At 36.9% G+C, this 19,970-nt stretch overlaps 2 protein-coding genes across 2 annotated transcripts in view; one reads left to right on the top strand and one right to left on the bottom strand.

Annotated features, from left to right (window-relative positions):
• Window positions 1-15,242, top strand: part of Mis18bp1 (MIS18 binding protein 1) — a 34,777-nt gene extending 19,535 nt beyond the window's left edge. The window contains exons 10-15 of the mRNA XM_051195915.1: window positions 3,764-3,936; window positions 7,641-7,801; window positions 9,875-10,020; window positions 12,095-12,194; window positions 14,535-14,589; window positions 14,765-15,242. Coding sequence (XP_051051872.1) covers window positions 3,764-3,936; window positions 7,641-7,801; window positions 9,875-10,020; window positions 12,095-12,194; window positions 14,535-14,589; window positions 14,765-14,859 — 730 coding nt within the window. The 3' untranslated portion in view covers window positions 14,860-15,242. The remainder of the gene's footprint in view (window positions 1-3,763; window positions 3,937-7,640; window positions 7,802-9,874; window positions 10,021-12,094; window positions 12,195-14,534; window positions 14,590-14,764) is intronic.
• A 3,790-nt stretch (window positions 15,243-19,032) lies between these two features.
• Fancm (FA complementation group M) overlaps window positions 19,033-19,970 on the bottom strand; it is a 50,694-nt gene continuing 49,756 nt past the window's right edge. Inside the window, exon 23 of the mRNA XM_051195913.1 lies at window positions 19,033-19,411. Coding sequence (XP_051051870.1) covers window positions 19,255-19,411 — 157 coding nt within the window. The 3' untranslated portion in view covers window positions 19,033-19,254. The remainder of the gene's footprint in view (window positions 19,412-19,970) is intronic.

Below are 19,970 nucleotides of genomic sequence, written 5' to 3'. Positions count from 1 at the left end.
ATTATTTTACATGTCGATCCCAGTTCCCTCTCCCTCCCTCCCTCCCTCCCTCCTTCCCTCCCTTTTACCCTCTCTGCCCTCTCACATTCACTCTAACCCTCCCCTCCCATCCCCCACCCCAATTCCATATGTAGGGGAGTGCCATCCAGTTGGGGTCATGTAGATCTGACAGGTCATGTGAAGTAGGGACTAGGGCTTCTCTCCTGTCTCTAGATTAAGGCAGTTATCCCTCCATGGGGGATGTGTTCACAAAGTCCTTTTGTGCACCAGGGATACATCCTGGCTCCACTGTCTGAGGTCCCTTAGACTGCTCAGTCCTTCTGGCTGAGACCCATATTCAGGGGTGCCTGAGTCAGTCCCATGCTGGCTTCCCAGCTATCAGTCTAGTGGCCTGTTAGCTCCTCCTTGTTCAGGTAAGCTGTCTCTGTGTTTCTGCTGCATGGTCTTGTCCTCTCCATCTGCATCTGGGTTCTAGTTCGACTCAGTGTTTATGTATGGGTGTTTGATCCTGTTTTCAACAGGCATTAGTTGAGGGCTCCATGGAGAAGTTAGTTGTTGATCTCACTCTCTGGGAAGGGCATTTATAATAGCCTTTCCACGGAAGCTGAGATTGTTAGTTGGGAGCAGTCTTGTAGTTCTCTAGACCTTTCTTTGTGTTCAATTTTATCTTCAAACCAATATTGGCTCCCTCTTTTATGTTCTCTCTCTCTGTCTCTGTCTCTCTCTCTCTCTTTCCTATCTTCTATTCCTAATGAGGCTCAATCTTCCTGGTTGCACATGTTTTCCTTTCCTCCCCCAAACAATTATTCTTTAAAATTGAATTTGATAGCCAGGCGGTGGTGGCACACGCCTTTAATCCCAGCACTGGGGAGGTAGGGGAATCTCTGAGTTTGAGGCCAGCCTGGTCTTCAAAGAGTTCCAGGACAATCTCTAAATCTACAGAGAAACCCTGTCTCAAAAAAACAAAAACAAAACAAAACAAAAAAAAAAAAGTTGAATTTGGCTAGAGAGATGGCTCAGCAGTTAAGAGCACTGGCTGCTCTTCTAGAGGAGCTGGGTTTGATTCCCAGACCCTACATGATGATTCATAGCCTTCTGTAACTCCAGTTTCAGAGAGTCTACCTCTGGTTTCAGGGAGTTTGATGCTTTTTTGGCCTCTTTGCGCAAGCATTGATGCAGGCAAAACACAAAATCTCATAAAAATTACATATAAAAATTGAATTAGACTACAGAGACTTCAGAGTTTAGTACTGTGGTGGTAATGAAACTAGATCATAATTGTGTTATGAAGCCTAAATGGGAAGATTAAAGAGATAAGACAACATACGTGAACAAAAATCAAGAAAATCGGAAATTTTCATTTTACTTAATATAGCTTCATATTTTATATTCTGCTTTAGATGAAAAGGAGACCATGTTAACAATTTTACTTTTCTAGCTATATCTTATCATTACCTTATAATATAGCTTCTTAGCCTTTATTTTATATTTCAGAACATCTAAAGAGGTTTTTAACTTTTTTTAAAAAAATCCTTTCCTTCCTTCCTTCCTTCCTCTTCCTCCCTCACTGCCTGGTGTTGGGGATCAGACTCAGTGCCTTCTTTATGTTAGGCAAGCATTCTACCACTCATCTAAATCTTCACTCCTCAAAAGATAGTAACATTTCTGGACTGTAAAGATTTAATTTCAATAAGGTAGAATAAGTCTGCTATGTTTCTTGGAATGTACAGTTAAAACCAAGACAGAATGCTTGGAAGTTTTTGTGAGTTTAGCAAAGTAAAATGTAGTGACTCAATTGGAAAAGTGTGGAATGTTGCATATTACCAAACCTGGAATGGCTATCCATTTTTTCCCTTTTATATCCCCATCTCAGCTAGACTTAAGGCTAAAAGTGATCAAGAAATGGGCCCTCAGGCAATTTATGTTTGCCAATTCTAATCTTCAGTTCTGCTTTTCTTCTTTCTCTGCAATCCAGTCTCCTTGTGATAACACACAAAACCCCAGTGACTGATTTGCATCTGGAAAATGAAAATTACTTCCCAGTCTGACTTCATACATTGAAATCTTCAAGTGGTTCTTAATAGTCAGCCCATTGCTTTGTATTTTTTAATTGTGTTTATAACCTAGAAGGTAGATGTTTAGCATATATAGTAATCACGGTACCAAGTTTATAAGAATATGTCCTTATGAGACTGTAAAGATAGCCTGACCTTGTTTAGGTAGGTTTGTGAACTAAAAGGTGAAAGAGAAATCAAAAGTGAGCCAAAGATTGAAGACAGTGTATTTCATTTAGAAAGGAGAGGCCATATTTAGAAATCTTGAACAAAGGCTAGAATGAATAGAATATTGAAAGTTGAGGAAAGTGTAAACATGATGGACTAATGTCAGTTAGGGGATCACCATAAATTATAGCAAGGGTTTTAATGAGCTTTGATTACATATTAAATTTGCTTTACTACTTTATCTGGAATAATCTGGAAGTTATTGATAATTTCTGACTTATTAAATGCATTAAGAATTATTTTTTAATGAAGAATAGTTCTTTTAGAATATAAACAGTCATAGATTTGTTAATTGCTTTAGACACTACCTAGGAAACTTGATAAAGTTGGAGTAATATTATAATACTAGTTAATTATCCCTAATCTGAAAGCTCCAAAATCTAAAATTCTTCATGCCAACAAATAACCTCCTATGATGATGGATCACAGAACATAAGTTGCATTAAAATGATTACATGAAATTATCTTCTAGAGGTTGATGTGGCTTAATGGCAGAGTACTTCCCAGCCGTCAACAAAACAAAACTGTAATCACCTGTGGTCTGTATGTAGAAGGTATATGTGAACATGAATTAATTTCATGTTTTGACTGAATCCCATCCAAATTATTTATATCTCAAAGCTGAAACACTGAGTTTTAAGTATCTGAGGTAAGGAGTATTAACCCTGTACCATTTTAGGGTAATGGACTGAATTAGTTACTGTCTGGCTGAACTGTCACCTTAACTACAACATAGTCTTGATGGGAGTTTGGGAAGGTAGTAATAGTAGGGTAGGCTTTAAACAGTTATTTGCAAATGAACTTTCAGAGTTTCATTTACTGTTTGAATTAGGACCATGTTGTGTTTATATATTGTTAGTTTTTGAGACATAGTATTACTTTCCTTAAACTTTTGATTGTCCTGCCTCACTTTCCCTAGTGTTGGGATTACAGGTGTTCCAGCTTTATTTTTATTAGTAATAGTATTAAATCATAGGTTGTATGTATTAATGCGTGATTATTTCCATGTAAGTATGTGTTATGCATTGATCATGTATGACCACGACCTTTCACCACTAACCATAAAATTATGTAAGAACTAGGAGTTCACCTGGCAGATTTAGCACTAGTAATACTTGATAAACAATATCTAGAAGTTAATTTATGCTATAATTCCCTCAAAGATCAAATCATTGAATAGTTGAACTTCAGTGGGGGAAGTGTTAAAAGGTCGAAAAAGCTTTTATATTTATATAATAGAAATAGTTGGCAAGCATTTTGCTAGACATGCAGTTATATCTTCTTCATGTTGTATTTATGTTGTAATAAGAAAGTTATGGAATAAAGAGAGATTGGTAGCTTTTGCTGACTAGTTATCTAGAATGTTTGTGGTTTAAAAATAGCCTTCCAGTTTGGTAAATGTCACTGACTTACTTTGCTCTCAAGAGACTGTTTTTATTGACTTGAATTTTTTGTTGTTAACTGGTTTTGGTCTCCCATAGTGCTTTTACATCTCTTCCAAAGCACAAGCCTGGTTTTTGGTCAGATGTAGCTATGGCAGTAGGTTCTCGAACTGCTGATGAATGCCAGAGAAAATACATAGAAGATCCCCAAGGCAAAAGATCCCAAAAGTATGTCTCTAAGAAAAAGCAAGCCGATTTCAAGGTTCAAAATGGTAACTTTTATCATTGTTTTCTCAAAGTGCTTAGTGTATACTTCTAAATGCTTAATTTGTATTTATTCATGAATCTTGTATCAATTGTTTCCTTCAAATTTTAAAATCTAGAAAAAAACTTAAGATTTTAAGCCTTAACCAATGTAGCTAATTCTACCATTAATAATTTACTAACTTTTTGCTCAGAATTTGTTCTAGTAAGTTTGAAGTAGAATAAATATTTCAGTATCTGAGGATATATATATATATTTTTTTTATTTTACATGTCAATCCCACTTCCCCCTCCCTCCCTCTGACCCTCTCTGTCCCCTCACATGCACCCTGACCACCCTCTCCTCCCATACCCCCACCCCAATTCCACATGTAGTGCAATGCCATCCAGGTGGGGTCATGTAAATCTGTCAAGTCATTTGAAGTAGGGACTAGGACTTCTCTCCTGTCTCTAGGTTAAGGCAGTATCCCTCCATGGGAGATGTGTCCGCAAGGTCCTTTTGTGCACCAGGAATACATCTGTCTGAGGTCCCTTAGACTACTCAGTCCTTCTAGCTGAGACCCATATTCAGGAGGGCCTGAGTCAGTCCCATGCTACCATTCTGGGGGCCCATTAGCTCCTCCTTGTTCAGGTCAGCTGTCTCTATGTGTTTCTGAAACCTGGTCTTGTCCTCTCCCTCTGCATATGGATTCTAGTTTGACTCAGTGTTTAGGTATGGGTGTTTGCTTCGGTTTCCAGCAGGTACTAGATGAGGGCTCCATGATGGTGGATAAGTTAGTTGTTGATCTCACTCACTATCAGGGAAGGGCATTTATGGTAGCCTTCCCACGGTTGCTCGAATTGTTAGTTGGTGTCAGTCTTGTAGATCTCTAGACCTTTCTTTAGGTTCAGTTTTCTCTTCAAACCAATAATGGCTTCCTCTTTTATGTTTTTGCTCTCTTTCTCTTTCTCTCTCTCTCCCTCTCTCCCTCTCTCTATTCCTACCCTGACTCAATCTTCCTAGTTGAACTTGTTTTCCTCTCCTCTCCTTCTCTTTCTCCTACTTCTCTCTCCATTCACTCCCCCCCACACACACACAATTCCCCTGAGCTCTGGGGGACTTGTCCCTTCCCCCTTCTGTGAGGGACTTTATATGAATCTCTTAGAATACACCTTGTATCCTAGTTTCTCTGGTGGTGTGAATTATAGGCTGGTGATCCTTTGCTCTAGGTCTGAAATCCATATATGAGCGAGTACATACAATGTTCTTCTTTTTGTGACTTGGTTACCTCATTCAGGATGGTTTCTTCAAGTGCTATCCACTTGCCTGCGAATTTCAAGAATCCATTATTTTTTTCTGCAGAGTAGTATTCCATTGTGTAGATGTGCCACATCTTCTTTATCCATTCTTCATTTGAGGGGCATCTAGGTTGCTTCCAGGTTCTTGCTATTACAAATAATGCTGCTATGAACATAGTTGAGCACATGTCTTTGTTGCATGGATGTGAATCCTTTGGGTATATGCCTAAGAGGGGGATTGCCGGGTCCTGTGGTAAACTAATTCCCATTTTCCTGAGGAACTGCCATACTGATCTCCAAAATGGCTGTACGAGTTTGCACTCCCACCAGCAGTGGAAGAGTGTTCCCCTTTCTCCACATCCTCTCCAGCATCAGTTGCCATTGGTGTTTCTAATTTTAGCCATTCTGGCAGGAGTAAGATGGTATCTCAAAGTTGTTTTGAGATTGCATTTCCCTGATAGCTAAGGATGTTGAACACTTTTTTAAGTGTCTTTCAGCCTTTATGATTTCCTTTGTTGAGAATTCTTTCTTCAGTTCTGTAGGCCATTTTTTTTTAATAGGGTTATTTGGTGTTTTGTTGACTAGTTTCTTGAGTTCTTTGTATATTTTGGAGATCAGCTCTTTGTCAGATATAGGATTGGTGAAAATCTTTTCCCAGTCAGTGGGCTGCAGTTTGGTCTTGTCCATTGTGTCCTTTGCTTTACAGAAGCTTCTAAATTTGAGGAGGTCCCCTGAGGGTATAATTTAACTTGAGCATTTGCTTACAATCCCTGTCATACTTTATGAAAACTAGTAAATTTTGTTTTTGTAATCTTAAAATTCACTCCGGCCTAGAAGTCCCATAGTAAGCTTTAGAGAGTACCTATGTCCTTGCATAATATTGATTAATAAATCAAGTCGATCTCACAGAGTAACTTTATTGGGTATGGGTTGTTTTTGTTTTTATTTTTTTCTGAGGCAGTGTTTCCCTGTCTAGCCGTGGCAATCCTGGAACTCGCTCTGTAGACCAGGCTGGCCTCAAACTCACAGAGATCCTCCTGCCTCTGCCTCTTGAGTGCTGGAATTAAAGGTGTACATCACCACTGCCCAGCTATCACCACCACCCTGGCTGTCCTGGAACATACTATGTAGATCACTTTGGCTCCTAACATTTTTAACTTACTCTTTATTCTTTGTGTACTCCCTCAATGTAGGAAGAATTATTTGTGATGACCTCATTATCATTCATAGCCAATATGTGACCAAGAGCTTTTTTATCTGCCCATGCCCAGCAGTAATTGAAGAGGTCAAGAACCTGAAACATGCACAAAAACAAGTACCACATAGCACCTTGTGACATTAATTTATTTGTTGGTGGGGCAAAAGTCTTGATTTGTTGTCCAGACTGAGCTCAAGAGAGCTTCCCAAGTAGCTGGACTACATTGTGTGTCAAGGTGCTATGTTTCTAAAGCCACCATGTTGTTTTATTGTTGTTTGTTTGTTTTATCTGAGCTGTGCCTAGTGACTTTTGTTAGGGGTTTGGCTTCAGGAATGAAAGTTTTAGATGGGAGGCTGCCTCCTACCTTTTTTTTTTTTTTTTTTTTTTTTTTTTTTTTGATGTTTTAAAGATTTATTTATTATGGATAGAGTGTTCTGACTACATGTATCCCTGCAGGACATAAAAGGGTACGAGATCTCATTACAGATGGTTATGAGCCACTGTGTGGGTGCTGGGGATTGAACTCAGGACCTCTGGAAGAGCAAGCAGCCTCTCAGTCATCTCTCCAGCCCCTTAATTTAAAATTTTACCAATTTGTTTATATGTGTATGTGTGCATGTGTATGCTTGCATGCTTGTTGGTGTGTGTGTGCAAAGGCCTGAGCTTGAAGGTGAGGACAACTTTAGGCAGTTGGTTCTCTTCCACCTTGCAGGTCCCAGGGATTGAACTCAGGTTGTCAGGCTTGGAGGAAGCTACCTTTACCTGCTGAGTCATTTTGCTGGCCCATCCTTGGTCTGTGTAAGGAAATATAAGTGAGAGTGGGGTGGGAAAGATGGCTCAGAGGTTAAGAGTCTTGTATGAGAGTGGGGTGGGAAAGATGGCTCAGAGGTTAAGAGTCTTGTATGAGAGTGGGGTGGGAAAGATGGCTCAGAGGTTAAGAGTACTTGTTACTTTTGTAGAGGGCCCAGGTCTGAATCTCAGCAACTCACATGGTGGCTCGCACCATCCATAATGCCAATTCCAGAGGATCCAGTGCCCACCTTTGACCTTCACAGGCACCAAGTATGTATGTGGTATACATACTCACATGTATGCAAAGCACATATGCACATAAAATAAATATTTTTAAAATGTATTTTAAAAGTATCTGTTCTGCAGGAAACAGAATAAGATAAACTTTTAGTTTATAAAGCAGGTAAAATTACCAGACTATTACCAAAGGGTTTTAATTCTTAGGTGAGAAAGACAATGCTGATGAGAAAAAGACTATTAAGATCACTGCTAGAGTGGGAACTCTTAAAAGGAAACGACAAATGAGGGATTGTCTGGAGCAGTTGCCAAAAGACAACCACGATGATTTTTTCACTGCAACACCCTTGCAGAAACAAAGAATACTGGTAAGTGCTGAATACAAAAAAAATCTGCATTTATATATTGATTTTGGTATTTTTCATTTTTTATATAGTTTTAGTGTTTACCACTAATATTTAAGGCAAGGATCTGTGTAGTCTTTACATGAATAAAGCATAGGAAGAGATCTGCTGATATATGTTGTCCTTACCAGTTTCTAGGGTCTGCTCTTGAGTGTTTAATACAAAATGAAGAGATGGGCCAAGGACATTACAAGACAGATGACACTCATTTTCTTTCACCAAGAATAAGTAAAGCAACTGGGTAGACAGCTGCATTTTGAAGCTTAGACTTAGAAGCTGAACATTTAGAGACCAATTGGAATTCATACAGCTTTAGGGGATAGAGGCCTTTGAATCTCCACCGCTGGGTCCTGTGGTGTCAGTGTGGTGTAATAGAACAGGGGCTCATCCTTGCTAAACCAACTAGCCCCAGCACTGCAAGTGGTGGTACTGCAGAACCCAGACAGGGTCCTGCACTGCAGGAGACAAGTGGTACAGCTGTGGTAGTTTAAAAATGTCCCGAATAACAAATGAATTGTTTTGTGCTTTGGGGTCTGTATAATACAATTAGTCTGCTTAATTCTCATGAAGAATATAGAAGGTAGATGGCCTGAGTGCTATAAAACTGATTTTATATGTAGAAAGACTCCTCAAAACTGAAGAAATTAAGCAAAAGCAGGATCTAAAGCAAATATGGGCCTAAAGATTGCTCAGTAGTTACACGTGCCAGGCACTGTGTTTTATCTCTTATTATCACAAAACCAGCATTTATAATAGCAATAGCATTTATTATAATACCCTGAGTGAATTGGCTGCAAAAAAAAAAAAAAAAATTGAAAACAAGACATTGGAAGAAATTGAGTGAAGGATCTCCTCAATGGTATTGATTTCAGAAAAAGAAAGAAAAAAAAATAACAGATTTAAAAAAGAAAATATTGAGGACACTAAAAAATGGAAAAATGTTTGTACATTGGAAAAAATTAGTATTGCTAAAATATCCATATTGTTCAAATAACATTCATCATTGAATTGGTGGGGGGAATCACAAAGTTCATGTAGGATCAAAAGACCCAGAATAGCCAAGGGAATCCCAACTCAAAATAACCAAACAAAGACAAAAGAGAAATAGATAGCAATTAATTAGCTTATTTTTCTATGCCATGAGTCCACTTTCTGTGGGTTTTTTATTTTTTATTTTCCCTCCCTTCATTTTGTGAGAGATGGTCTTGTTATATACAACCAGGCTGGCCTTGAATTCACATCCTTTTGCTTCAATCTCCTGGGTGATTATAGCCATACCTGTTCACTTTATGATTTTACTGTGAAGGTAAATAAAAAGAATTGAGTTGGTTATTGGAAATAATACACACACACACACACACACACACACACACACACACACACACAAATGTAAAACTAGTTGAGTTGCCAGTAAGTGCCAAAACAAAAGTGAATGAGTTTAAGTTTTGTTTTGTTAACATTTAAATTCAGCAACTTTGGAGCTAAGTCCAGCATCTGATCTATTTTAAATTTAAAAAAAAAAAGTTAATGAGAAAAGATTTGCGTATTCATGGTGTATGTGCTTATGTGGAGGCAGTACTATCCATCCACCAACATACGGGACTAGGGATGTTGCTTTGTGGTTACATGTGCCAGGCCCTAGGCTCTGACTTTAACTTTACACAGGTCCAGGGATTAAACTCAGGGCATCTGGCTTCAAAAGGGCCTTTACTGCCAGGATCATCTTGTTAGACCTTTTACCTGTTTTTATAAACAAACTTTTACTGAAACACAACCATACTCATTTGTTTTCATGTTATAGCTTTCATACTTCAACAAGAAGTTTGAGGAATTGGGAAAGACTATGTAGTTATAAAGCCTAAAAGCGTGAAAGATGTTTTGAAAGTATATCTGCTCTCCATAGCCTTTAGGAATAGGTACAATTGTCTATATTTTTCACAAGAGAAAATTGTTTTTGTAGTGAATATTCTGTGTTGCACCATTCTTAAATCCACAAAATTATTTTGAGTGTTCATGGTGAAAATATTTGTTTTGCAGTTGCCGAGCTTTCAATACAGTCAAGATGATGATTTTGTGCTAGATATGGATGGGAATCCAGCATCTCCATCATCAGTTATTTTGCCATTGACAGACACCCCACAATGTCAGCATGTCAGTCCTGGTATGCTAGCCTCTGTAAAAAGGTAAATGTGAATGTGGTGTTGACTTTTTAGTTTATTCAAGAACTTTGAAATATTTGTGAAATGTTAAACATAAATGCACCAAGGGGAAGAGTTATCATTTTTAAAAAATGAAAAATAGATACTTCTAAAAGTTAAGGATGGATAGTTTCAGCAAATTAAAGGATATACTCAGTATATAATATTAGAAACACAGAAAAATTTAAAGTATATATATATAAAAAAACTAGTGAATCTTTGTGGTGTTATACTGTCAGGTTAATAGTGTTTGTAATGAAAATGCAAAATCTAGAAATCACTAATGAAAAGATTAATAATTTTATGTCTTATCTGCTACCAACCACTATAAACAATATAAAAACAGAGAGAAGAATGTTGTATGTAGTTGGTCTGGAGAAATGGCTGTGGAAAAGAGCACTTAGTGTTCTTGCAGAGGACCTTCACTAGTTTCCTTGCACCCAGGTCTCAGGAAGTTCTTAACTAATTTATTTACTCCAGTTCCAGGAGTTCTGACTGTCTTCTGGCCTCCATGAACAATGCACTCGTATGTGTAACCTCCCTCCCTGCATCCACATGCACACATGACTAAAAACTAATACCACAAAACCTTTAAAAGAGTATAAGTTAATGCAAAAATTTATTTCTCTAGTGTTTTTAGCATTACTGCCAACTGGCAATCAGTAACCTTTTTCATGGCATAATAGTGGAAAATACATATCAGAATTATCTGTGCAGCTGCATTTGTTGGTAACTATTAATGTAACTATGAACTTTGACCCAGGACTTCTACTTTAGTGTTTCAGTTTTCAAGGATGCTAGAAGTTAGCTTGCTGAGCATTGTGGTGCATGCCTTTGATCCCAGCCCTTGGAAGTTAGACAGACAGATCAGTCTGAGGACATCAGGGCTATATAGTAAGACCCTGTCTCAAAATTTGAAAAAGGGAGTATGTATATTTTTACTTTTTATGACAATTTTAAAACTTCTAAAGTGAAAAACTTAACTTTCCTTGTACAAAGCAGTCATTTGGAAAGTAGACTACTATAGTCTATTATAGGGTGCTAATCTGGGTAGACCTATCATTTGCTAAACAGTATATTAGCAGCAAGCTGGTTGGTATATTCATTTATACAGCAATGTTTGTGATTAAGCTACGTAACTTACATGTCATATCTTTGAAGCTCCTCCAAAATCATCAGTAAGGAAAAAACATGATAGAATGAATATATATATATATATATATATATATATATATATATAAATATATATATATATATATATAAATGATCTTGATGCCAAGGGACAGGATACAAATAGCCATCTGTTGGACTTCAGCTTTTATATGTAGATTACAGATCAGTCATCTTTGCTAAATTAAACTCTTCACAATGAGTATAGAGAACACAAGTAACACAATTATCTAGAAAGAGAAGACTTGCTAAGTTGGATTAAAAACGATATAATTGGGAGATGTAAATTTGTACATCATAGCATGGAAGTGATCAACTGTGGTATCTGATTTAGATTAATGAAAGTGAAAAGGAAAAAATACCAAAGACAAGAAGTCAAGAGTTTTAGGAATAAACCTATATGAATGTCTTAGTTACTGTTCAGTTGCTGTGAAGAGACTCCACAGGGGCTTACTTACAGTTCCAGAGATTTAGTTCATTATCATCATGGTGGGAGCATGCAGAAAGGCATAATGCTGTAGATGGAGCTGAGAGTTCTACATCTGCATCTGCAGGCAACAGGAAGACAAATCATTGGGAATGACTTAGGCTTTTGAAACCTCAAAACCTACACCCAATAACATCTTCCAACAAGGCTGTACCTCCTAATCCTTCTTGTGCAGTGCCACTCCCTAATGACTAAATATTCAAATATATGAGCCTATGTGGGCCTTTTCTTATTCAAACCACTACAGTGGGATAGTGACCAATAAGCAAATTGTAATTTTCTAGAATATTCTCTTGAGAGAAGTTAAGTAAATTTTAAATTTTTATTAATTGCTATTTAACATATGGATAAAATTATGATAATGCTGATTTGACATCTTGATATTATTTTGTATTCATACAGTGATGATTATGATAAATATGTTTTCCATCTACAAAAAGATGCTAAAAAATTTGGCAAGCGTAATGGTGGCCTTACCTGGGGCAACATTAGGAAAAAAACAGTAAGTATGTTTATTATTTGTCCCATACTTTTATGTAGAAAAGTTATAATGCTTGTTAAATTCCAGTAGTTAAAAATTGTGTATAATAGTCTCTGCCCTCTAATATGAAGTAAATGCATAAGCACTGTAAACAGCTCTTGAACTGAATCAACTGGACCAAGATGAGAATGGCTAAAAATTCTCATTTGGCAACTAAATGGAATATAACCAGTCCAAAAAGGACATTTTAAACAATATAAAAACTATTCTATATATTAAATAACTGTGAATACAGACTTACTGATTTATGGCCTTTATGGAATAAGAATTTCATATAATCTCTTTGAAACAGGTTGAGATTCTTTTAGATTTAGTGACTCAATTTTTGTTTTAATATTCCAGTATTTAAAATCTAAACACAGAAGAACTTTATTTGAAGGTTGCCTTAATAATGAATTATACCATGAACAAAAGAAACCTCTTCTGTTGTATCTGGGAGCATGACTCAGTAGTAGAGCACTTGTCTAGTATGCCCATTGGCTGAGGGTCCAACCTCTAGTAGTATTTCAAAAGTACACACCTTACCTGGGACTGACGCTACAGACCCACAATCCCAGCACTTGGGAGCTAGAAGTCTAGAGGATCAGGAGTTGTTAGTCAGGAGTCTATGGTCTCAAAAAACAAGAATTTTTTAAAAACTTTTATTTTTTTTTTAAATTATAATGTAATTACATCATTTCCCCCTCTTCTTCCTTCCAAACCTTCTATTATACCCTTCCTTTCTCAGATTTGGGGTCTTCCCCCCCCTATTCTTTGTTATTGCCTTTAACATTTTTGATTTCAAATTTTTAAACTTAAATTTTTTGAGTGTTTTTGTAATAGATAACCAAGTATTTAGATTCTAGAAAAGGTAACACCTATGATTTTATTTTTAAAGTAGTTAATCTTTGAGAATAATTTATGTAGAGGAATTGTGAGATTACTTGCTTAGTAAAGTAATTCTTCAGGCTAGATATGGCCATGTCTTCCTCTTTTTAAAAACTTCAAATTTGCTCAAAAAATTCTTAGATTGGGTTATATAATCATATCTGTCTTCATGGGCTTAGCCACAAGAAATAGTAAATAATTCTTCACGGTAGACCTTGTTTTAAAATTAATCTAGTGGCTCATTTCTTTAAAAGAAATCTATTTCATAAGTGAACTAAGCAGACTGCTTCTCAGTGATCTTCAGATACTTGATTTTTTTCCATCTCCATATTCCTTAATGAGAATGAAAATTTGGTTCTTACAAAATGCCTTGAAATTAACATTGTTAGGAGGAAGCCTTGAAATAGGAATCCAAAGATTAGAGTTCTAGTCTATTTCTCTTTTTTGGTTGCTTTTGTTCATAAAATACCCTAAGTATCTCCTTAATTTAAATATTTTTAGAAGTCTCTTAAGGATCCTGTTAAGTCAAGACTCTGATGCAGTATGCTTGAGAAATTTACGTTTTTAATAATTCCAGGTGATGTCCATTCTGTTGATCCATGGAGCATGGATCAGTACAGCAAACTAATACATTTGATTATTTTCTCTACTAAATAAGGAGAGGTAAATTTTGATATATCTTTGGGTCTTTCTTATTAGAAAGAAACACATTTTTCTCTTTCCTTTTTTTTTTGTTGCTATTATTGTTTTTGAAACATGGTAGGGTTACATCGCTCTGTGTAGCCCTGGCTGTTCAGTAACTCCCTTTGTACACCAGAGTGGTCTCACACTCAGAGAACTCAGAGATCCGCCTGCCTCTGCAACCCAAGTGTTGGAAGTAAAGGCACCCACCACTATGCCTATTTGGTTGTTTTTCTCAATGTGTTCAAATTAATCAGTGTACAAAATTGTGATTTACCTAGTTCTTTTCATATCCTCACATTTGTAGCCAATGTATAGGAAGAGCAAAGAATTTTGTGTTCAAAGTACTCATTACAAGGTCTGATTATCAGTGACCTCATTAAGCAAGTTTAGATAAAGACTGGCTTGTTACTGAGTGGTTATGAGATATATCTCACAGGGATAATAATAAAATATTCTATTCAAGGTAAGTACTGAGTACATTTGTGCATCTTTTATAGGCTATAGACTATTCTTTGCCTTCTGTAGCATTAGTTTATATTTTCTTATATATATAAATATTTGCCATTGGTAAGATTTTGTTCTGCATAAACTCAAGAATGTGCTTCAGTGACTGAAAGTGATATTACAGGCCTATGTTTACAGTACTCTGGGGATAAAGCATACTTGATTTTTATCTAGGACTGTACTAATCTAGTTAACTTCCTCATCACAAGAGATAAAATTTTGCTATTAACATATACTCTTTTATAGGTTAAAAATGATTTCTCATCTCCAACACCAATACGAAAAGCCCTGTTTAACAAAGGTATTGCATTTCTTTATTTTGTAGCTTAGTTCCATTACATTAGGATCTCTATTTGATGATATTAAAATTAACTGGTTCTCAAGTAGACGCACCATTTAGTTCGTTGGAGTTACTTTCAGGTCTATTAAACTTACCAGAAATATATTAATACTTTTTATTAAACTTGTCTTTACAGATTTAGGTGAGAACACTGCTATTGCAAAGTATTTCGTTGATGCCATAGAATCAGATGAAGAAGAAAAAGATTATTATTTTTCAAATTCTGACTGATAGTAAATACGATTTGTAGGATTTTTACCATCAAACAGAGCATACTTGTATTCTTATTTGATGAATGGGTATTTTCCTTGTAACAAGGGAATGCAGATTTGTTTCCCAAAGATGTGTTTTGTTTGTGTGCAAGGTTAACATCCTATAGAACATTCCTCAGTGATGCAATAAAATACAAGTAAAACTGCTTTTCCCATGTATTTGTTTTATTTTAATAGTAGGAAAGTATGTAAAGCTTAAGTTTCTTGAACACCCAAGTCTGTTTACTTTAGTAATCATGTCTCAAATAGGTTTTTAAATAAATTTTTAAAAGCACTGAAGTCAGGAGAGAGAAAAGGCTGGGGTTAAAGAGTTTGGATTGTGGATACTTACATGAAAACTTGTAATATAATATAATATCTTGCCATCAGGTATTATAAGCTAGAGTTCATTGACTTTATGTATTCAAATTGTTTTATGTTTTTTTAATGTTCTACATGTTTTCTTTTTCTAATAGTTTTTCTTAAAAATTACCATAAGTTGGTCTGTTTGTGAAACCTCTAATTCATTGCTCTCTGTTATTTTGTAAAGGGAACCAGAGGACAGGTTCTGTTGTATTCTCTAGCTGTGTTATGTATAGTTGATAGTTGCCACAATAACCAGGTTTTCCCTTTCTGACAGCTCCTTTAGAAGGTAACTTTTATCTGCCATTGTTGTAAAGTTTGACAAAAGTTATTTGTCCTCAGGTTCATTTATCCTTTGCATCCTGTTATAATGTTCAAATAAAATTTTAAATTTGTGTAGTATGTTTTTGGATTTTTTTTTTCATCAGGAAAAGAATGCATTTTGTTATTGTTAAGTGTTATAGCTCTGAGGAGTAAGGTTTTTCAAATGCATGGTGTTAAAGCTTGGATAGAAAGGTAACCTGGCAGACTGGAGCCAAGAAGTACCAAAGTCACACCATACAACAAACCTCACATGAGATTTGTTGGGAGGAAAAACTCAGGAAAGTTGTGGGACAAACTGCCAGCCAGCCTACCCAAGCTGCAGGTGCCCAGGCCAGTACAAGATCATTCCTTCCTTCCTTCCTTTCTCTCTTGTCACAGGCAGGGTCTCCCTGTATTGTGTCTGCCCTGGAACTCTATGTAGTCATGTTTCAGCTACTCAAGGAAACAGGCAGGAGGAACTGAAAGTTTGAGACCAGCCTAGACAATTTAGTAAGACCCTGTCTCACAAACAAAATTAAGGGGATCAAGAGATGGCTCAGCAGTTAAGAGTACTAGCTGCACTTGTTGAGGACATGAATTTGGTGTCCTGCACTTAGGTTGAACAATATTTAACTACCTGATATTCCATCCACCTCTAGGAGATAGAACATCCTCTTCTGGCTGCTACAGGAACTGGCACTCAACTAAAAAGAAAAACTAATAAAAGGTGTTTTCAAAATATAAAAAAAATCAAGTTCTTAAGTGGTAGGAGACTGGACATAGCAGTTAGAATGCTTGTCTACGTGGCAGAAAGTGCCAGATTCCATCCCCTGTAGCCCCTCCCCCAAATGGCCAGCAATGAATAGCAGGTATTGGTAGCTATAGAACAAAAGAATGTTTTGGAGTCCCCCTAAACAGAACGGAATTTGAGCTGTCAATTTTTAATGTGATGCTTTGCTGGTTGAGGCTAATAGTGTTTTAGAAGGCCACTAAACGATACAGCTAGCAATATTTTTTTTAAGCCTACACTGAATTGGTAATCAGTATGTAGATTTGGATTTGAAGTAATTGCTAATTGCATGCTGGCCAATATTTTTGAATACTTCCTCTCTGGCTTTAACATAATTCTGAACAGCAAATAAGAGGTGGGATTTTAGGAGTTCAGGCTTTAAAGTTATTTCAGATGACTGAAATTCAGAATTAACTCTTTTTGTAAAAAGTTTCTTCCTGGTTTTGTTTCTAAATTTGCCAGTGTAACTATGAACAAGCTACTTGTTCCAAGACCTCATTTTTATGATCTGATAGGAAACAAAACGCATGTTGAATTAGATGCGTCTGTCTGAAGTTCCTGTCGTGTAAGGTTAGGGAAGCTCTCTTGGGATGGGTTCAACTTCTCAATCGGAGAAAGAATGGAAGTAAGGCGAGCTGCTGACAATCTCACATTACAGATAGAAACAGACCCATCTTAAAACAGCATAAGACAATGAGTTAAGAGTTCATGTTAGTAAACACTGAGTCAAACTAGAACCCAGAAGCAGATGGAGAGGACAAGACCATGCGGTAGAAGTACATAGAGACAGCTTACCTGAACAAGGAGGAGCTAAGGGCCACTAGACTGATAGCTGGGAAGCCAACAGGGGTCTGACTCGGACCCCCCTGAATATGGGTCTCAGCCAGAAGGTCTGAGCAGCCTAAGAGACCTCAGACAGTGGAGCCAGGATGTATCCCTGGTGCACAAAAGGACTTTGCAAACATATCCCCCATGGAGGGATAACTGCCTTATTCTAGAGATAGGAGAGAAGCCCTAGTCCCTACTTCACAGGACCTGTCAGATCTACATGACCCCAACTGGATGGCATTCCCCTACATATTGTATTGTGGTGGGGGGTTGGGAGGGGAGGGTGTTTAGAGTGCATGGGAGAGGGTAGAGAGGGCAAAAGGGAGGGAGGGAGGGAGGGCTTGGGGGGAGGGAGGGAGGGAGGGAGAGGGAACTGGGATCGACATGTAAAATAATAAAAAAAAAAAAAAAAAGCTTTGACTCCAAAATTTAAGTTGAAGAACAAGTTACTGGGGAAAAGTATTTCTATTTTTGTTTCCACAGAAAATGAAAAGATGTGGATTCCTTCCAGACTAATGTGGTTTGATCACACCAGACCGCCTGAAACAGAGTACAAGCTGATCCTACATTCCAAACAGCTGGACAAAAACAGCCCTACAGACTACAGCTAGGATATCTGAATCTTCTTCAAATCCCCCCAAGACAGCGCCCCTTACCAGCAGGAAGTAGTTTGGAAAGAACGACGCCCAAATTCCCAAATATTGTGTATAAATGTTTGTTTTCATTTAATTGGACTTTGTTATATAAAATTAAATAAAAAATACTCTATATGCAAAAAAAAAAAAAAAAGAGTTCATGTTAGAATATTAGACTGTACTTGGATACATTTGTTGGTAATTATATAGTTAATATTTGATTTAATTATTCAATCATTTGTCTTATGACATACCTCATTTTACTTAGTATACATTTAGACTTAACATTTATTTTTAAGGTATGTATATATACATATATATATATGTATATATACACACTTTTGAGTGCATTGCCCAAAGAAGCCAGAGAAATTGGATGCACCAAAGCTGGAGTTATGCATTTATGAGTGGCCACCTACTGACGGTGCTTTGTCTGCAATAGCAGTGTGTGCTCTTAATCTGAGCCATTTCTTAAGGCCCTAGACTTAGTACACTTAAAATGTTAAATATTACAATTCATATCCAGTACAAGTTACTTATAAACAGTTTTTACCAGTTATAGATAATATTACACTAACAAATTATAGTGCTTACTCTTTGAAGAATTCCAAAATGTATTTTGCTTTTATTTTTAGATTTTTGAGACAGGATCATGTTTGTAGCCAAGGATAGCCTCAAACTCATATGCCTGCCTTGGGTTATAGCATGCTGATATTCTAGGTGTGTATCACCAGAGTCGTCATAATCATCTTTTCTGTGTATGTATTGTATGGCCAGATCATCATGGGGATATTTTTTGTTATTTTGTTTTTTGTTTGTTTTTCCTTTTTTTGAGACAGGGTTTTTCTATGTAGCCATATTGTCCTGGAACTCAATTCTGTAGACCAGGAACTCAGGGAGATTGTCCTGCATCTGCCTCTCCATGCTGGGATTAAAAGCTGTGTGCCACCACCCACCAGCTATCATCATTCACCTCATTTATGAGACAAAGTCTTCTTTCCTCTAAACCTAGAGCTCCCCAATTCTGCCATGCTGCTTAGCAAGCTCCCAATATTCTCCAGTCTCTAAATTCCCCAGCCCTGTGATCCCAGTGTGCACCAATGTATCTGGCCTTTACATGGTGTCGGAGATGAGTTCAGGTTATTAGGTCCTTAGGTTTGTGCAACAATAACTTAAGCAGTTGATCATCTCAGTCCTTTGGCTTGCTTTCTTAGATGCTTAAACCAGTCTGAACAACACTTCACACAGACATGATTTATTCAATAAAAAGTTGTTTCACAGTTTAGTCAAAATGATTATGGAACACCGAAGATTTCCTTTTAAAAATAAATAGTCTATAAATAAAAAAGTATACAATATATAAAGATATCTTTAAGACATGGAATATTTACATACTTAAACTGGTAATCACAAACTACAATAATTATTGAGTATAATGGTGAGAGTTCTTTCATAATCATACTTTAAGTGTTGAACATGTGTCAGACTTCAGTTTCTCCTGGTTAGGAACACTTGGTAACATTTGCATGTCAAATGTGTAATGAATATATCTGTAGATTTCTTCGGCCTTTTGATGAGTTACTTGAGCACATGCGGAGATTTCTTCAGGTGAGCTGAAAAGAAAGAGAAAATGAATCTGGCTCTTATGCAATTCACTATTTTTAATATGCCTCAGGCTAGAGACGTGACTAGAGCACTTGCCTAGCAGGTATGAGGCACTATATTCAGTTACCAATGACCTACTCAAAAACCTCTTATGTGTCTAGCTAATATGTCCTTAGCATTAGTTTAAACATAACAAAAACTTGTTTCTTTAAACCGACAGTATACTGGGCTTGGTGTTGTACTCCTTCAATTCTTAGCATTCAGGCAGATGAAGGCCAGCTCTCATGTTTGGAAAAAGCATAGTCTACATAGTACTAAGGGAACATAGTAGGGACAGTCTCAATCATCTATGATAGCTTCACACTTTAGATCTGCAATGGAGCAAATATATAGGAAATCTGTAAGGACCTAAAGCTGAGGGTTGCAGTATTGGAAGACTAAGCCTTTGAGGGGTGGGGGCAGAAAGGCCCTTTGGAGATGTCCTTAGGTGACCCTGAGAAGGTGTGCATGTGAGGTTTTGCTGTCAATTTCACACAATTTAGATTCACCTGGGAAGAGGGAGCCTAA

This window comes from Phodopus roborovskii, unplaced genomic scaffold (assembly GCF_943737965.1).
Source record: "Phodopus roborovskii unplaced genomic scaffold, PHOROB, whole genome shotgun sequence".
Classification (NCBI taxonomy): Eukaryota; Metazoa; Chordata; class Mammalia; order Rodentia; family Cricetidae; genus Phodopus; species Phodopus roborovskii.
Note: the sequence above shows the minus strand (reverse complement) of the source record. Positions and strands in the feature narration are given on the sequence as shown.